General features: G+C 54.9%; 1 protein-coding gene across 1 annotated transcript in view; it reads left to right on the forward strand.

Moving 5' to 3' along the window:
- NCS1 (neuronal calcium sensor 1) overlaps nucleotides 1-19,513 on the forward strand; it is a 68,223-nt gene that overhangs the window by 15,925 nt on the left and 32,785 nt on the right. The window contains exon 2 of the mRNA XM_019540795.1: nucleotides 16,822-16,846. Coding sequence (XP_019396340.1) covers nucleotides 16,822-16,846 — 25 coding nt within the window. The remainder of the gene's footprint in view (nucleotides 1-16,821; nucleotides 16,847-19,513) is intronic.

Genomic DNA, 19,513 nt, shown 5'->3' on the forward strand with positions numbered 1-19,513 from the left:
TGAGCTTCCTCCCTGTTGGCTTCTGCTAGAGGAACTTGCCCGTGCCCAGCTCTTGCATTCCCTGCACGGCCATCCACCTTCCCCGGCACCCGCCGCAGATGCACACCCCCGTTCCCGATCTCCCCCTTCAGGCCCAAGGGGCTCGGGCCAAGAGGGGGTGAGGTGGGGGTCACACTGAAGCTTGGGACTTCACACACGGGTATGTGGGCTCTCACATTTCCTGGTGCTGACCCTCCCGTGTCTGCATCTGGTCAAAGAGTAGCTCCTAGTATCTTGGCAGCCACTGAGGTCTCCATTTTGCAAGCTCAAGGATGATACTCTGAGAGGCATCGTGAGACATGCTCTCTGCTCCTCCCGATCCTTCCTCAGCAACGGCCACCAAGGGGCTTTGCCAGCGAGAACCTGCCCCTTGTTTGCAGAAGGGGAAGGAAGAGCCTTGCTGGTCCTTCGGAGGCAGGTGCAGTATCAATACAGCTCACCTGCACCCCTGCCAGCCTGTTCACTCGCTTCCCTCACGTCCCTGGGAGAAGGGGCCATCTGCAGACCACAGGTCCCAGGCAGCTCATGGGACACCTGGTCACAGCTGGCTGCCCGCACGGGTGCTGTTCACATCACCCCTGAGTGGCTGTAGGACGTGTCCTGCATCAGACCAGGAGCCCTTTGTCCCTGTTGAGTATGGGGGTAAGGGGCAAGGCAGGGGAGAGTGAGGCACACAGGAGTCTGCACTGGGAAGGCTCTGAGGGTGGACAGGAGTCCGGGCAGCTGCTTGGAGGCCGTGTCGTGTTGGGGCTATACCTGGAGTCGTGGCTGCTGAGCCCGGGGGTGAGGAAGGTGGCGGCCCGTGGAGGCTGCCGCCTCCAGAGACAGGAAGCAGAATGGCAGGGGGAGGAGCTGGGCGCAGCCAGGGGTAGACCCCGGGTCTCTGAGTGGTACCCAGTCCGCACAGCACCCCTCTTCCCTGCGGCGTCCCGGGACCCTGCTCAGAGCATCTTCCTGAGCTGGCCAGTGCTCCCCCATTTCTAAGGCCACCACTATGCCAGGACTGGAAAAGCGGGACAGGAGTTTGGCCCACACCCTGGTTCCCTTTAAGAAGTATCTGTTTAAATGGTTCACAGCTAAGCTCCCTCTGGAGCAAAGCACCCCGGGCTCTGGCTCTGACTTTGCTTTCATTTCCTTTTTATCCTTTCGCAATGATCCCCAGGGTCCATCGGCCCCATCCAAGCTCCAAGCCAGTTCTTTTGAATCCTGTTCCTTTCTCGGGGGGAATCAACATGGTTCCCCAGGTCAGCGGTGGTGGCGGTGGTGGCAGATAACAGAACAAGGAGCAATGGTCTTAAGTTGCAGCAAGGATGGTTTAGGTTCAGTATTAGGAAAAACTCTCCCTCTGGGAGGTTAGTGGAGCACTGGAACAGGCTAACCAGAGAGGTTGTGGACTCTCCCTCCTCCTCAGAGGTTTTTAAGACCTGACTCAGCAAAGCCTTGGCTGGGATGATATATTTGGGGACAGTTCTGCTTTGAGCGGGGGGTTGAACTAGATGACCACCTTAGGGCCCTTCCAACCCTCATTTCCTGTGATTCTAATGGGGTCTTATTCACCAGGCTGATCTCTCCCGGGGGATGAAGGGATCGGGATACCCAGACTCGACTGGAGTTGGTGCCAGGTCATGTCTCCTTTGCCAGTCACCAGCTGTCAGTGTCTGCAGCTCTATGAAGTGCTGCCCCTGCCTGTGTGAAAGCCTGCGCCGTGCCAGTGGTGATGTTGGGGCTTGCAAATTGCCTCAGCTTGTTGGAAAGGGCTGGAGGTGTGTAGGTCACACTGGAGGGCTGTCTGGCCACAGACGCACTGAGATGTCATTGTTTTGAGACCCAAACCTGGCAAGGCCCAGCTGAAGCACTGGGCAGAGGTCAAAGGGAGCCTTGTGTGCAGCAGATGGGGCATGCATTTAGTGTTAACAAGGTCTGTGTGCGTGAGTTCCCCTGGAAGAACATAGAAATCCAGGGGTCCCGTTCAGCACCCACTGCCCTTCCTGCTGTCCAGCCCCCTGAGCTGAGTTGAGTGGAGTTGCGGCTGTGCAGCTGATTGTACTGTGTTGGTGGCATGATGCTTTCCCTGCTGAGGACTTGCTGCACCAAGATCTCAAAGGCCTTGTCGAGCACAGGCTGCCTGGGCACTCACAACGCCCTCTGGAAGGCAGCAGTAGTCATCATCCCCATTGTGTCAGTGCAGATGTTGAGGACGGTCTCAGGCCTCCACCAGATGCCCATGGTTCATCTGGTGCATGTGCAAAGGGCTGTTAGCACCAAAGAAAAGTGTTAGAGCAGAACAATGTTATGCCCACCCTTGGCGTGCCCGAGCATGGCTGAACAGATGAGGCCGGGGCTCTCCAGGGCATCTCACCCTCAGGCTGAGACCAGACCGGGGGAGGGTTCAGCCTGGAAGAGTGGTTGCTCGGGAAGCCGAGGGTACGGGAATGAAGTGAGGTGTGTTTAGGAGGCTGCGGCTCAGCTTGTTTTAAGCCGACTAGTCGGGGTTTACTTGCACTGGAGCCGCGGCAGCATGGAGCTCAGCATGGCAGACCGCCAGGGCATTTACCTGGCTGCCGGGGCAGCCGCGGTCCTGCCGGTGCCCAGGGGAGCTAGCTCAAAGCTGGCTCAGGTGCTTCTCTGAGCTGCTGTTGCTGCCCTGACTGCAGCGTGGGCATATCCTTAGAGTGGCTGTCTCAAGGACATTGCATAGCTACCAGAAGAAGAAGAATGGCTTACAGTTAAAACTTGGGCCTGGGACCTGAGAGGCAGGTGCCATTCTCAGCTTTGTCACAGTGCTGCTGGGCCGTTGCGTTATCATCCTGTGCCCCTTTTTCCTGTTCTGGAAGTGATGATAATGCTTGTCAATCAAGATTATCACCTCTTCCGGGCAGGGGTCACTGCTTCCTCTGCCCAAGACGGCACGGCACCCACCTGCACAAGGACTTCTCCATGGCACTGAGCAGCAGCAGACCCTCCCCATGTGGGCCCATCCCCAGGTTCACCAAGCCACATGCTTGCTCACCTTCATACCTCCACCGCTTCCTAGTGCTGTCTGCAGCCAGGCACATTTGCCCACAAAATCTTCAGTCCAGGGGAGATGCAACTGCCATCTGCAGCAGAGACAGCCCCGGATGGAGGCATCCTGCCTCTCCGTCCTCCGGCAGGTGCCTCCCTGCTGCAGCACGGCGTCCTCCTTCTGCCGCCACTCCTGAAAGAGCCCTCCATGGCAGGCTGCCCACCCCGTTATCCCAAGGGTGCAAGGCTAGGCAGCTTTCTTGGGGGTTGCTGCAGGCGTGGGGAGCTGTGCTGCCTTCTCTTTTTTTTTAATTTTTAGGAGATTTTTTCATGTCCAGGTCAAATTAGCCAGATCAGGTTCAAATCCATTTGAATCATGCAAGAACCACATGTGGCCCGGCCACCAGCAAGTATCCTCCACCCGCACCTGGGGCTTCAGATACTTCTGAAGTGTTGCCTTCCTACCTACTCTGTGACACAGGTAATGCAAACGTGGCAGGGTGGGTGTGTGGTTGGGTTCACTTGGGCATGCAGGAATCCCTGCCAGCTGCCCAGAGCGAGCAATGGGGAGTTGGGTGCACCGCGACCTGTTTCTGCCTCCGTCCCTGAGTGACTATGTGGCCCTGCGGAAATCCCATCACCTTTCTGTGCCCTTCTCTCCCGGGGGTGGTACAGAAATCTGGCCTCCCTACAGCCTTGTGCTGTCATCTTGCTGCCATCACAACCAGTGCAAATGTCCCCTTGTACAAGCTAATGGAGGATCCAGGCCCAGCGCTCCCCCAAGAAGGTGCTGCATTAAGGCCGAGTGCTTTTCTGCTAAGAGCTCCCTGGAGCCGTGAAGAGCAGGGTGAGTCCCTGGGGGCAGGCGGTTTTTTATTAGAATAGAATTAGTGACGGGAAGGAACCAGCACGAGTGACCCGTCCACCCCCTTCCTTCAGCAGGGCAGTGTTTAACGAGGCCCCGTGGCCTTTCCTGGAAGCAGCAGGAACTTCTGCATGCAGGCGGGGGCAGTCTCTCCATCCCAAGCAGCCTCCTGCTGGGTCTCATCCTGCTGCTGGGTTTCAGCACCTGCCGTGGCCTCCGCTGTCTCAGGAGTGCCTGTGCCCTGCTGGCGAGGGCGGACCAGGGACGGACCCCTGGGGAAGTGGCAGGGAAGGGCCGCTGTGCCGCGAGCCAGGACAAGCACTGCAAAGGGAGCAGAAGGGGCGTTTTTCCTATGAGGCAATCATTGCTTTTGGCCCCACATTGCTGTGATCCTGCAGCCATGGCTGGGCGCACGCCCCACCCTGCTCCGGGACCAGAGCTGTGATTTGTCCTGTCTGCAGAGCCCTTTTCTCTGGCTCAAACCCCGCCGTCTCCAGACTGCATCCCAGTCGGGGCTGTGCAGCAGCACGGGAGCTTGCCTAGGCAAGGTAGGGTGTTCCCTTGTATTGACAGGAGTAGTGGACACTCTGGCCCCGTGAGCCTAGTGTTGGTTGCCATCCTGCCATGGTTCCCCTTGGGCCTCTGACTGCGTGTTCAAGGACGGAGGGCGGTGGGTGCTGAGCTAGCCTGGGGTGGGTGCACGTGCTCTGGGTGGGAGAGAGTGCAGGGCTTGCCTGCAGAGCAGGAGCAGCAGAGTGGCTGAGAGCGTAGCTGCCTGGCGCACGCTGAGCAAAGGCTGGGGAAAGAAGAGAGGGTCACGCACAGCACCCTTTGGGTGGCAATGCGAACAAGCAGCCACGTCTTCAGGAAGCCGCGTGGGCCTGGAACAGCCTGGTGGCCTGATGGGAGCCTGTGACACAGTGCTGCGCTCATGGGCTGCAATGCATGCAGGGTCTGTGCACACCTACCGGGGTCCAGGAGCAGCCTTCGCTTGGGAGCCCAAGCCCCTGCAGGCAGAGCCCCGGCCCCGCTCTGCGTGGACGGCTGCAGCCAGTGCTTCGCTTCAGCTCTTGCTGGGAGCTGAGCTGATGGGAAGTGGAGGGACTGGCCCTGGCTCCCGAGATCCAGTAAATCAGAGGCACTGGGCGGGCTTTGTCAGAAATGACCAAAGCTGCTATTTAAAGGGCCAGCCTGGCCCAGTTTTCTTCTGAATTCCCAAGTATTGTATTCGCCTTCTGCTTCCGCTCCCTTCCCCCTTCACCAGCTGGCGTGATTTCTTCCCTTAAGGTTTTTAATTCCCCTTTTTTACTGCTCAGGTGGGTTCATTTTCTGTTGGAGGTGCTGGACCAAGAGCCCCCGGGTTCAAAATCCTTTGCTCCTCCCTGCGCTGCTTTGCTGACCTTCCTGGGGCCGAGGGACCAGCCCAAGAGGTCCTTGGTCTTCAGGGCCTATTCAGGCACTGGCCTCCCTATTTATTATACCCATTAATGGAAGTTGGGGCTGAGACCCCTGCTTGGCACAGAGAGGGTGACCAGCCTGGATAGGATTTGGACCACAAAATGATATCCACAGGCCTGGGAGACTCCTGCAGTTGATAGAGCTTCTCCAAAGGAGCTGACTGCCCTCCATAACCTCTCTCATGCTGACTTACCCAGATGAGTTGCATCTCCAGGGCAGCCCAGTCTCATTCCTGTTGCTCCCCCTCCACATCCTTCCACAAGTAGCCCCATTTTCATGCAAGCAGGAGACGCCAAGCTGCCAATGCTGCGAGTGGGCTCAGCGCCTTGTATATGTAGGAGGATGGCTCCGACGCATAGCACAGGGCCTCAGTCCAGCATTGTTTGTTAGGGCTAATGATGTGTATAATGATCTCTTACATTTCTTCAGTGCCTTTCATCCCAGAGGATCCTAGTGCATGCCGCAGATGTAAGCCAATATGCCAACTATTTGTAGAGGACACCACATCTCCTGCAGGACACAAGGCTGGACCAGAAGAGATCAAGCCCAAGTCAGGCTGCAATCACACGGGTAGAACTGAGAGCGGAGTCTGGCCTTGGGTCAGGTACCTGCTGATTACCTGCTGAGATGGGGAGAGACCTAGGAAGCTTCAGCAGAATTAGGGGTGCGGGTCACTTTGAGGCGGCCTCATGCCTTAGAAAGTCTTCCCACGGGGAACAGGAGCCTTGGAGCCTGTGCTTCTCCCAGTGCTGTTCAAAACCCCATGGGGCAGCTGAGCTCAGCGGGGACGTTTCAGATCCATGTGAGTTTTAAGTCAGAGCAGGGTTCTAGCTGGGGGCCGGTGCCCCTACAGGCAGCTGAGCTGCCAACGTAAATGGCTGCCCCTTGTGTGGCAGCTCTTTTGTGTTAGTTGATCCCAGGAGACTTGAGCTGCATTTGGTGCAGAAATGGGTCCCCCGGGTGATTAGCTCCAGAATCCTGCAGCAGAACTGGGGAGTCGAAATGGGGTGGGTGTGCTGGGTCTTGTCTCCAGGTCTGAGATCATCTCTTGTTCTTAAATGCTTTGGGTATGTCTTCACGACGCAGCCCAGCGCAGTGCAGAGACACCCAGGCCCGCTCCGAGCAGGGACTGGGAAGCAGCAGTCACGTTAATGCCTCACTTTGCCGGAGATAATTAGCCCAGGTGCCATGCCATGCTAATCCAGCCCTCCTGCTCCCAGCACCAAGCTGGCTTGCATATCTCTGCCAGGCACTGCATTGTGCTTGGCACATGTACCCTCAGGGCCAGAGCCCCAGCTGGTGTAAATCAGTGTAACTCCCTTGACTTCTGTTGTACCAGCTGAGGTTCAAGTCCCTATTCAATGCTGGAGCGTCGCTGGCATGGCTCTGAGCTCTGCCAGTCCCTAGATTTGAATGGGATGCAGAATGGGTGAAATGACAGCACAGGGTCTTCCAGGGGGCTGGTACACCCCCACCCAAGGGCACATGCAAACCTTGAAGCTCTTTTTCCTGCTGTTTCTTTCCAGCTGTATTAGTCACACCCTGGAGCCCAGAGCAGATACGTCCTCTGAGGTTTATCCATCTGCTAGCTGCTGCTGCAGGGACATTGATTAGCATCACTAATTACTGCCAGGCCGTGTGGCATGGCATCGGACGTGGTTCTGAGGGCTGGGGGAGAGACAGCCCAGCGCCCAGCCTCTCGATCGAGGGGTGTCATTGGCCGTAGATGGAGTCAGTAGCGTGCCAGGAATGCAAATCCCTAGCTAGGGACTTATTCTGCAGTGGGAAGGTTTAATGGCATCTTGCCCCAGGGAAGCATCCAGCAAGAGATGGGTTTACAAGAGGCTCCCAGCGTCCTCACCTCCCTGGCTGTCCACCGCCGCTGGAGGGCAAAGAGGAGAAGGCTGAGACAGTCTGAAAGCAAAGTGACAGTGGGAATTAAGGGTGGCAAGGAGCTGAAGTCAATACCTGCCACTACGGGTTTAGCATCCTCCAGGTTAGCTGGCATTTGGCTTGATGTGTCCATAATTAGAGATTCTTGTCCCGAATGCCCTGTGGTACCTGGGCGGGGGACGCACAGCAAGGAGGGATGTTAGCCACGTGGGGAAGGGGTGCTGCTTATAGGAGGGAATGTGAAAAATAATGAAGTGTTTGGGATGTGGAGCTGGGGGAAGAGACAACCCCAGTGTCCCTTTAAGGGAAGCGGGCACTGTCCTGTCCTGCTGCTCCTATCGCTGGTGCCGCCTTGTTCTGGGTAAAGGGGGAATCGAGTGGTCCTCTCTATGCAGTCTTGCTCAGATGCCATCCCTCAGTGCTGCCCTGTCTCCAGCCAGGGCAGGGGCTCTTCATGATGTGCCCAACACCGTAGCAGCAGCTTCATTTGCAAGCAAGATGGAGGGAACACCTCGACCCTGATTTATCTCCCAAATGAAGGGCTCTGCCTCCCCACCCCCTTTTCCCAGCTGTGCCATCAATGTAGAGCCGGAAAGGAGACCAGATCTCTCAGACATCTGCTTCCCTTCTGCCACACATGAAATGATTGTGGATTCAGAGAGGGAGCAATGAATAGGTGCTTCTCTTTCACCTGTGAGCCCCTGGGTCAGCTTCAGCCTGCATGGGGCTGAGAGCCAGCTGTTACCCTCCAGGGGCTGGGAGGGGTCTGAATGCACGGGAACAGAGCAGTTTTGGGGTTAAAGCAGAGGGCTGGGAGCTGGAAGATGTGAAATCTCTTCCCAGCTCTGCCACTGACTCCCTGCAGGACCTTAATTAAGCCACTTAACCTCAGTGCTCTTTAATTTCCTGTATCTGAATAGGAGGACTGGTGCTTCTCGCCATGCCTTGGCTCAGTGTTGTTGGAGCTCTGGCTGAACAGCGCCACGTGAAAGTGCAGTTATTGTCGTGATGGAGACACGAAGTGGAGCAGGTCTGGTCTGGGGGTGGGGAAGAGTAATAAAGGTGGTGATCAGAATAACATGAGGCGAAGGTTCAATATGCTGCAACCTTGCCGGAGGCATGTTGTATCCGTGGAAATCCTGCTGGGATTCCCCTGCTCTCCCAGCACATGATATACAAGCGTTTATGGCTGTCCCTGGTGGTTCACTGGATATTGGACCATAAAACTGTCACAGGTCTCTCCATCAAACCCTGCTTTGTTTGGCATTGCTCCAGGGATGAATATTAACAAGTCCCACCTTGGGAGATCAGCATCCGTTTCAGTCAAGGCGTCACCTCTGCAACTACTGAGGAAAAGGTTTAAAAAATACTAGCAGGCTGTTCTGACTAATGCAAGGAGCTGAGCCAGCCAGGCGCAGTTTGCAGCTGGACTCTTATATCGGTTCATGGGCCAGGAGGCTGGGTCAGCCACCGAGCTATTGCACAGGGAGGGGTTTGCACCCTTTGTGCTAGTGTTTGGCAGCACCAAGGAAGCAACGGACTGTCTGTTGGGCTCCTGCAGGATCTGTTCTCTGCTGAGCTGCGATTGCAGATATGTCTGACCCGTGGCTGTCCTTCCTGATGGCACATGCCACAGTGACCCGGCAGCTGCACCTATAAACGGTCCATTCAGTAAAGGAAAGAGGTGGGGAATGGAGCTGAGCCATGGAGTCTGCAGAGCCCTGGTTGGATTGCAAAGGTCTTTGGCTCCAGACATGAGCTCGGGCTCTGGGACAGGAGGAAGCTGAGGTTGCGTTAGATGAGGAATGTGCAGACAGGCCTTTCTGCATGCAGGGTTTTCTGCTCAGGAGAAGGACACCGGGCTTACAGTATCGTGCCCCTCCCCAGGTAGAGGCTACCTCTGGTTTGCCCTGTAGATCAGGCTGGGGGGACGGGGACCGTTCTCTTCATGCCCCAGGCTCTGGGCCCTGTCGTTTGCTGCCCAACATCATACATGAGAGACCAGAGACGGACTCACAGGCCCTGCCCGTACAGCAGGGTTGCAGTGGATTCAGCTGAATGGGGTCTCACCTGTGTGGGGAGTCTTTTATTGGCTTAAAACTCAAAACTCATTCACTTGGTTTGGCTTCTGCCTGCAAATCTACTCTCCTGAGGAGACCAGATAGAAGCCAGGTATAAACGGGGATGAGAGAGCCCGCACGCAACGTGACTCTGGGTTAACTTAACCGGTGAGGACTGATACAAGTGAATATAGACCAGGCCTCAACCCCAGCCCATTGCCGATCCCTAAGCAGAGAGGGTATGTCTGCCCCATGCCCGCAGCCTGTCCTGGGAGGGATGCTGCCATGCATCCTCCCCCTCCCACGAGCCAGACCCAGAGACATGGCAGAGAAATCATTCTTAGGAGCACGCTGGGGTGTGAGGTCTTGAAAGATGCCCCTGGAACGGAGTCACCCCTGCGTACTCGGGGACATCCCTGCCGAGGACGTGGTGCAGACATCTGCGTGGGGCACAGCCCTCTGCTCTGTTCTGCTCTGGCTCTCCGCGCCGTCTCCTGACTGTGTCATCTGAGCTCTTTCCAATATCTATCCAATATTTCCAACATGATGTATCCCAGATGGCTCACACTCGCCTGTCCTCTCCCCAGGGGGAGGCTGATGTGTGCAGGGTGGTGGTTTGTTTGAGTAGGATTTGTGTGGCACGCATGTGTGTTGATATTGGAGGAGGCGCCTGGTGCTTGCAGTGGAGAGGTCTCCGGGGGGGGTGAGGCCTGGGATGCTTGTGGGAATTAGCTTCATGGTCTCAGACGGGTTCAGAGGAAGATCAGTCTCATACAGGAAAACTCACCTGTGCAGACTATTAGAGGAGGGTTTCATCCCTAGCTGGTCAGAGCTGCAGCCTGGCTCCTCCTTCTGCAGAGCATGGTCATACTGGCTATAGCAGTCCGGGCTCCTGGGCTGCAACCTGCTGTGTGACCGCAGGCACAGGACTGCTCCACTCTGCCCTCCTCTCTGCATGGCCCAGAGAGCCTCAGGTCTGCATAGACACTTTATTCATGGTGCTCAGAGCTGGGATGTAGGAACCTCAGCTCTCTGTGGTCTTCCCTAGCTGTTTCCGATGCTTTAATGACACAGCTCACAAAACTCCCTTGCCTTTTTTTTGTAGGCACCTGCAAATGGTTAGGGCAGTTTCTGGACCTGATTAGATGCAATTGTTTGCTTGGTGGGTTTCCTTTCATGCCTGCCTGGCCTTAAAGATGCCAGCTGAGAAGGGTGGAGACAACTCCCAAGGTGGCCTTTGCCCAAGATTTTCCGCTGCTGTAACTGAGACCAGAATGGAGATCGAGGAGATTTAGAGGCAGCACTCCCACTGGAGACTTGAATAAAGTAACCAGCCGTCCTGAATAGTCCAGGACCACTCCAAATATCAGGGCTGTCTCTCAATGCCCTAAAGAGTCCCTAGGATGGACTTTGACTCCAGATTTGGAAAACTGGCCCCAGATCTGCTTTCCCTTTCCTCTGAATGCTTCCACAGCACATAGGAGCATCCTGGTGCCCCTGAGAGGCATTAGCCGGGCCCCAGCACCACACTGAAGTGACAGCAGTACCTGAAGTGGTGCAGGCTACTTCTGGTTCCAGCGGTCTACAGAGCATCCAGGACTGGGGCTGGGATTTTGCTACCCCAAATCGGAGCAGTGTAGACTTAGGCACGGGGTGCCTGTTAGATAAGCACTGGAACAACCCCCACCCCTGCTGCACCCAGCCTCTCCGCATCGTATGCTCCTAAGAGCTTGTGCTGTTCCCTGCTTTCAGTGGGTGCCAGGAGGCTTTGGAAGGCGTCCCACAGGCAGCGTCATTCGTGCTGCGGATGAGCAGGCATTCAGCTCCATCCCTGCCTCCCTCCCCTCCCAGCCCGAGCATGGAGTTACCAGCATTTTTCCTGTACTAAAAAAAGCCCAAGTTTCTTAATTGTTTCCTGCTGGAGCCGAAACACTGAATTGGAGACCGAAATAGCACAGGAGAGGAAATGCAGTCAGGGAGGGAGGAGGGGAGAGGGCAATTAATGTTGCACTGCTGTGCCCCCCACTCGCGTACCCAAGGTCCCCCGCCGTTTGTATGTGCATGCGTTCCTGGTGCAGGGCCAGATATGATCCCAGTCCATCTCGGAGATGTCTCTAAATTACTCAGCGACCAGGGCAGGCTGTTCTTCTTCCCCAGTGACTGTGCAACCTGCTTGTTTGCTTTGGGCTGAGCAGGGCAGCCTTTCCTGCAGAGATCTCCCCTCGCAGCGGCTTTGTGTTTGTGCTCAGATGCTTATGGGTGGCACGGAGGAGGTGCCTTTCTCCACCAGGTGACCAGGCTGAAATTTGCCCCCGAAGGTGCTGAAATCCCTGCATCGGTATTTAACAAAGGGAGCCAATCTCCTGCGGGGCTGGGTACCTGCCGCTGCCAGGGGAGGGATTGCTAGAAGCGCCTGAATTTGTGAAACTGGGACACCAGGCACTGAACCCAGTGGGAATGGGGCCTGGGAGGGCTTTCCTGGGGTGAAAGGCAGATCAGGTTGTCTTTAATTATTACCTGTCGCCCACGGCTCCTCCTGTCCCAGCAGCACTTATCCCAGGCCAGAAACAGAGAGGAGGCAAAGGGCAGCAAAATCCAGGGCAGGGGGTTGGAGGAAGGCACAGCAGGACAGATGGTGCCGGGGTCACTTAGCCTGCATCCCCACTGCACAGCTGTTGCGATAGCTGCTCGAGTGTGGGGTGGCCTTGGATTTGAGCCTCTCCTCCCCACAGGCCAGCTAGCCCACTCACTGTAAGGCACCTCCACGTGCAAGCCAGAGGGTTTTGAGCAGACGGGAGCTGGACGAGGGGCAGGCCTGGACTAAGAAACCAAGGCAAGGACGCTGAAGTGGTGAGTGCTTGGAGGGCAGCAATGCTCTTTGGTACAGTGGAGCCCGTACCGCTTCCCACAGCGGTAATCATATGGTTACCACTCCAGATCCTCAGCTGGTGGAAGTCGGCAGGGCTCTGCTAAGTCAGTGGAGCCGCGTGATTGATACCAGTTGGGGATCTGGTATCCACTTTCCCTTGAACAGCTGTTAGCAGAGGCCCTTGGAGCCCTCCAGCAGCCCTGTGCCCCCGGTGCTGGAGCCGTGTCTGGCGTGCGCCGTCTCCTTTGCCCCTGGGGTAGCATCCATGCCAGCCCTTCCCTCCTGCAAGCTGCTCCTCTTGCCAAGCACATTATACATCTTTCTGATGGAAAATTGCTTTCTTTTACTTGGGGCCGCGCCATCCAAGGTAATTGGCATCTGTTGATGCATTGTGGGTCTCTATTTTTATCAGCTGCTCTCACGTTGCCACATCTCCACTCCGCCTCATTATCCCAGTCAATTTTGGACCTATTGCTTTTTTATTATTATTATTATTATTTAGATGCAGAGGAAATGACTAACAAGGCTATTCCCTCGGCAACCAACCTGCTCACATCAGGCTCCTGCCGGGTGCTCAGTGGGGGAAGAGTTGAAAATATATGGCCATGCCTTGTATTGGATCAGCCAGCTTAATGGACACCTCCAAGTGGCAACACCTGGGGAATGAGAAGAGGCCATCCGCTGGGGAAGGGCTGCTTGTTGTCTGCGAAGGAGAGTATGTTTTCTCTTTTGAGGCTAGAAACATCTGGGCAGCTCTGGGTTTTCAGTGACTCTCTCTGTCCCCAGCAAGCTCCGAACAGGTTCGTTAGAACAGGCTGATTCTGCAGCCTCCTATTGCTAATCTTCACAATTTTCTCTGTCACAGTTGTTTATAAGTGAATATAGACCAGGTCTCAGCCCCTCCCCATTGCCTCATGGAAGATCCTCGAGCCGAGAGGGTATGTCTGCCCCATGCCCGCAGCCTGTCCTGGGAGGGATGCTGCCATGCATCCTCCCCTTCCCCTGAGCCAGACCCTGTGTGTTCCTGCAGGGCCAGCTCCTGGAGTCAGGGGGTGACGTGAGAGCCACAATCCAAAGACATGATTGCAGGTCGCATACACAGCCCTGAGCTGGCTTGGATCTTGGGAGCAGCGTAGCTGCTGCAACGCAGACAGCACTTGGGTTCCTGGGGAGGGGCTCATCACCTGAAGCCTGTGTTGTTGTGGACTTTCCTGGCTTTTCTTTCATCGCTAGTGAGGACGTTTGCTGAGACGGTTAGCTCCTAGCTCCCCGTGCAGCCATGCACAGGTTCTGACCTCTGGGCACTGCAGGAGTGAAAGCTTTATTCACCGTGCCTCTTCCTCAGAGCCGTGCGGTGCCTGGGAAGTGGGTCTTGCTGAATGTTAATGCCTGTAATACTGGCAGGCTACTCCCTGAGCTTCAGGAAGCCAATGCAGATTGCAGTCATGCTCCTGGACCACAGAATAAACCTACCCTCTGCCCTCTTTCGGAAAGCGTGTTCCTCAATAACACGAGATCCTAAAGACTCCCAAACTGGGAGGCCGATAACAAGCATCGGCCTCTTCTTGGAATCACCTGACTTCTGAGTTGCTCTCCTGGGGTTTTAGAGGGTGGGCCACTCCTGCGGTACTTGAATACAGGCGGTTGGCCATCCTGCTCAATGCAAAGTCACTCTCCAGGGCAGCATGGGTCTGTACTGCTTGCCTGGTGCTCTGGAGAAAGCTGTTAAGAGGACAGCCCCCCCTCGGCACCCTGGCTGATGCTCTGCACCCAACAACGAAGCAATGAAGATGCTTCCGCTGCTGTGGACATCACCAGGGTGGCTTCTTTGCCTCTTTTCTGGGCTTGGTAAGTGCTTATTAGCAGTGCTGTCAAGAAAGCTGGAGGACCGGCATTGATCTTGCATTGGGCTGAGGGGCCAAGTGCTTGAGAATCTCTCTGGGGTCAGCACCCGGTTTCTAGCTCCCTTGGTTTTGGAGGAAAAGTAGAGGATATATTTCATAGATTCATAGATTGTAAGGCCGGAAGGGACCTCGGAAGATCGTCGGGTCCAGCCCCCTGCACCAAGCAGGGAAGACAACTGGGCTCAAGTGACCCTGGCAAGGTGGGACTGTCTAGTCTCCTCTTGAAGATTTCCAGGGTAGGCGATTGCACCGCCTCTGCAGGGAGCTTATTCCACAGTCTGCACATCTTGACTGTGAAGAGGTTTTTCCTAATGTTGAGCCTGAATTGATCTTCCAGGAGTTTGTGGCCATTACTCCTGGTTTTTCCTTTGGGTGCCCTGGTGAACAGTTGCTCACCGAGCAGTAAGCTGCTACCAGGCCCCCTCTATATAAATGTTTCCTGTAGGGGTGCACCAATAGAGATTTGGGGGGCTGACACCAATAGCCAGTTTTTAAGGAGGCGTATTGGCCAATGCCAATCCAATTTCCGATGCCAGCCCAGCTGCTTGAAGAGATTTCCCCCCTCTTGATTTTTGTTGCACGGCCAAGCCTCGCTTTTGGTCAAATGCTTGCACCAGCTAGGTTGACATTTCTGTGCAGGTTTCTGTGTTTGCATGGTAACAGTTAGCAAGCCCCTGTATATGAGTAAATCTTTGTCAATCCCATGAACTTGCTTGTGCACTGAACCTTTTTAATAATAGATTTCTGCTGCAGCTGCTTTGCAGGAAATCTCTTCGCTCGTGTAAGTATTGTCAAAGTAAATGGGCTCCCTGTTGGAATGAATTTAGACCTCATATAATGTTTCATGTTGGAGAGAGAAGCCCTATTTATCTGCGGCACAGGTAAAGCACAGGCAGCAGCAGTCTCAACTTCCCTCACAGCTTTGCCATTGTGTCTCGGCTCTGTTGGTGGAAGGGCTGACAAGGTAGTTCAGCCTTTCAGCCTCCATGGCCCTTTCATTCATTGTTAGCAAGGGTGCGAGGTTGGACTGCTAAACCGCAGGTCACGGAGCAGCTGCGCCGAGATACTGATTTCAGTCGGTGCTGACCTGTGCACGGCTGAGACGGGCAGTGCTCTATCACTGCTAATCCTCTGGTGCCTAGAAAGTGGGTCCTGCTGGGCATTTCTAGGCTGGTACGTATATTTGCAGCAAGGTGGAGGGGTACCTTTGTGCTCAGGTCTAGCCCAGGCTCTCAGTTCTGCCACACTACACGTGATAATGTTGTCCACTGTTAGCCCATCTCATATGAACAACTGCCTTCACACCCATTAATGTGTCAAGCCTCACACAGTCCTGGGAGGGGAGCGTTAGGCTGTTTTCTCAGCTGGGCAAAGAGGGGGATTCATCTTGGAAATGTGTTTTTGTTTTTGTTTTTTGCTGAAATGGTGCAAAAGCCAGGTTTTGTCACAGCCTTTTGTTACAGCCCAGGGCCTCAAAGCTCTGCTCCCTGTTGGAGGCTACGTTCGGGTAGATGCCGCCCCATTCGCATGCATGTACCTGCAGCAAGAGCTTTGCCAAGCGGTGCAGGCAGCTAGAAGAGACTGCATGACAAAGGAGGAACAGAAATAACACTGAGGGGAGGAGGAGGCCAAAAAAAGGAGCGGAGCCTTCACACACATGCGTGCGCGCGCACACACACACACGTGTGCAAAGCTTATTCATCCAAACCAAGGGGGAGCCCGTTCTGAAGCTTCAGATTAATGCAAAAAGGGTTATGACAAGCAAAGACATCAAAAGATCTCCAAACCATCAGCGAGCACTTTCTCTAAGGATTTAGCTAGTCAGCAGGGGAAAAAAATATGACAGTGGGATCTGAGACAACAGGTAGGAAAAGAGCCCAGCACAAACAGACAGTTTTTAAAGTCAGCATGCCGGCAGCCGCAGTGCCAGTGAAAAGGAACCGCAGGGAGCAGGTAAGTCATCTCTCCCTGTGCGTGTTTCATTTGTTGATATTCAGGCTGAGGTAGGTGCTTTTATCTCCCCACATCAGGGTAAAAGAGGCACTGGAAAGAAATTGCTGGCTGTTCTGTATCTTCATCTGCGTAAGCCTTTGTGTTGGGTTTCAAAGGCTGGGGGAATAGGGCCGAGTTCTCAGCCGATGCCATCAGGGCTGCATCACTGACCTCAGCGGAGCAGGCTGGTTCATACCAGTTGAGGAACAGCCCATAAAGTTTTGCTAATCGGTAATGGAAGAGGCTTCCTTAAAGTAATAAAACTGCATAGATTCCAAGCCCAAAGCCACAAGAGTCCATGAGATCATTTTGTCTGACTTCCTGCATGACGCAGGACACAGGATTTCACCCAGCTCTCTCTGGAGCCCAGTCACTTGAGTAAACTCAAGTATCTCTTCCAGAAAGGCATCTGAGTCTTGCCTGGAAGAGGTCAAGAGATGGCCAGGCCACCCCTACCCTTGGCTCTTGGGTCCAGGGGTCAGTCACCCTTGCTGCTAAAATGTGTGCTTTATTTTGCATGTGAATTTGTCTGGCATCAGCGTCCAGCCATTGGTTCATGCCCTCCCTTTCTCTGCAGGAGCCTTTTCTTTCTTTCTTTTAGTGTTTTCTCCCCATGAAGGTATGTGCGCAAGGTAATCAAGTCATGGAGAGAGACCAGACAACTTCACGTGAAACCAGTGAACAAATGAAATGGCTCCAAATGGCTAAAACCCTTTCTTTTCTTGTTTTCTCTTTCAGTTACAGAGAAGGAGGTGCAGCAGTGGTGAGTTTCCAACCTTGTCTTTCTGGTTCTTGTGAGTGCAGCAGTGTGTGTGTATGTGTGCGTGTGCGTGCGTGTGCATGTGTGCAGCAACTGCCTGGCACTGATTCTGTGCACACGCCTGCTTGCTTCTGTTTCTCTGTAGAAAATGGTTGTGTGAAGCAATGTGGTAGGCTTGGCTAGATCCTAAGCCCCTGGTGGAGGTGGAGGTGGAGGTGGAGGTGGAGGTCTTGGGGAGGAAGGCACTGGGATTACAGAGCTGTGCTGCCCAGGAGCTGGCTGAGCTGAGAGGTGGAGGCAGGGATGGCAGTCTCCAAAGCCCCAAGCCTCTTTGGGATGGGGCTCCTGTTCCCCAAGAGTCCTTCCCATAATCCAGTCCTGCCATGCAGAGGTCCCACACTGCCTCCAGCTGCTTGGGGTGGCCAGTTGTTTTGACTGAGCAGCTGTTTTCACTCCTGTCCTTAGAGCTCCCTTATGCATGAAGACGTCCCATGACCTGGCCTCATGTTCGGGCACGGCTGGCTGGCGACCCGGGGCAGACAGCATATGAACCTAGGACTTTTGCTAGGGTGCCAGCCTGAAAGGGGCGACGCAGTTTGCTGTGGTGGGTAGCGGTTGGTAATCTGCATTGGCTTTCATCACAGAGACCCTGCCCCTTTCCCCTCCCTGTTGGGTTGCTTGTGACTGAGTGCAACACAAGCCCTGTAGTCCTTGAGGCTCTGCAGCGCACAGACCCGTCTCCCCCAGGGATCTCCTTGGCTAAATAGCCAGAAGATGCTGTGCGTTAGACAGCCGTGAGACTCTTGGAGCATGGTGTAAATAGTGGAGTGAGAGCGGCTGAACAAAGCAAGCCGCAGCCCGCGTTTCCTCTCCTGCCCCCTCCCAGACAGATGGAAGTGATGGCGGCGCTGGCCCGTGCTCACCTTCGAGCTCAAATGGGGCCTCTGCCCGTGCGTGAGAGACTGATAAATGTGGAGGTGGGGGCAAGGAGAGCGTTCCTCAGCGCCAGCTATGGGGGCCCTCTTGTGATGTGGCATCTGCTTGCTCTGCGCACGGTGCTCAGCCAGTGGAGCTCCTGCCCGCATGGGGACGGCTGGGCCTTCCCACCTCCCCGGCAGCACGTGCAGGAGCACGTTATTCCTGCTCGTGTCGATGTGGCCTCACCAACTGCATTTGCTTCTGCTGGAAGTGAGGACGTGGGATGTGGAGGAGTCGGCAAGAACGGGAGCTTGCCAAACCCTGGGTTCCTGCCATCTCTTGGCTTTGCCAAGCGAGCTCCTTAGGTGAGTTGCACGGGGTAGATGCACAGGCACGGATTCTCCTCTCACACCACGTTAGTGCGAAATGCAAACTGCCTATCACGGGCTGATGATAGAAACAGAGGAGGATGGGCCCAAGTGGAAAAAAAAGTGCCTTTGACATGTTGGTTATGGAAGGTAGGCCATCTGGGAAACCAGCCACTGCTTCTGAGAGGCAGGAGTGATGAGCTGTGGACAGGGGTGTGCACTCAGTGGGCTGAGGTTTGGTTCAGGAAGGGCCTAGCTTCCCCATGTCCAGCTAGGCAGGTAAGGATTTAATAAGGTTTGCTGAAGGGTGCTGCACTCCCAGCGTGACACACAGCATGCCTTGCACTGTGCCGTATCATCCGAGGGGCACCGAGTGCCTCCAGCCTGTGTGGACCTCAGCTGGAGCTTGCAGCACTCAGCGCCTCTGGAAGCCGGGCGCCACGGGCCTGTCCAAAGGACGTGGTGGAAAAATCCACGTGCGTGCGTTTAGACAGTCCCATGAATCCAGCTGTGTGGCATGAAGCCCGACAGGTGATTCAGCCTGCCTAGTGCGCCGAGTCCTGTTCCAGGGTCACGACGGCCAAACGGGATTATGGTAATTTGGGTCTGAGCGGCATTCGGAGATCCATTATGCTTCCGGGGTGGGAGGATTCCCTTGCGGAGATTTCCTCCTGGATGTGGATAATGGCATTTCCATTTCACGTGAGGGAGATTAAAGACAAGGAGTCTGGGCATGAAACAAAATACGTCCCAGTGCGACGCCTTCTCGGCAAGGCGATTTATCCTTTGTGCCTCCATGACTCCCAGGGAGCTTGCTTGCCTGACATCTGACGGTAAATAATAACATTTGGGAGACTTGGCAGAGAACAGAGTAATACAATTAAAGTGCACTTCAGTTCCTAGCACCGTGTTATCTTCAGGGAAGCACACTGGCATATCAAGATGATGATAAACGGGAGTTCATGCGTGGGACACTAATGGTGTGGGCTGTAGATCATAGGCCGGAGGCCACTCTGCTCCTGAGAGCGCTAGTTAGGCTTTGTCTGCAGGGGATGATCTTCCCAGCGAAGGAGGGCATTCAAAGTTTAGTGGCTCTTCTGGACAGGCTGCCTGGGTGGGCATACCCATTGCTGACTAACAGTGCCTTCTCTTCGTTCAGCTCAGTTCACCTCCGGGCTGGAGTCTGGTAAAGCAGCCCCATGCTCTTACTGCAGTCAGAGCGTTCACTGTCCCAGCGTAGCTGTTGCAGAACGGCTTGTCCTGCAATAGCTGCCCAGCCCTTTCTCCAGTGTAGAGAAGCCCTTGGATTCGGTGGGCTTTCATGCCTTTTCTTCCACTGCTTGGTAGCGAAGTGATTGCTTCTAAAAAATAGTCCAGGAGCTGG

Source organism: Crocodylus porosus, unplaced genomic scaffold (assembly GCF_001723895.1).
Source record: "Crocodylus porosus isolate Cpor-Errol unplaced genomic scaffold, CroPor_comp1, whole genome shotgun sequence".
Classification (NCBI taxonomy): domain Eukaryota; kingdom Metazoa; phylum Chordata; order Crocodylia; family Crocodylidae; genus Crocodylus; species Crocodylus porosus.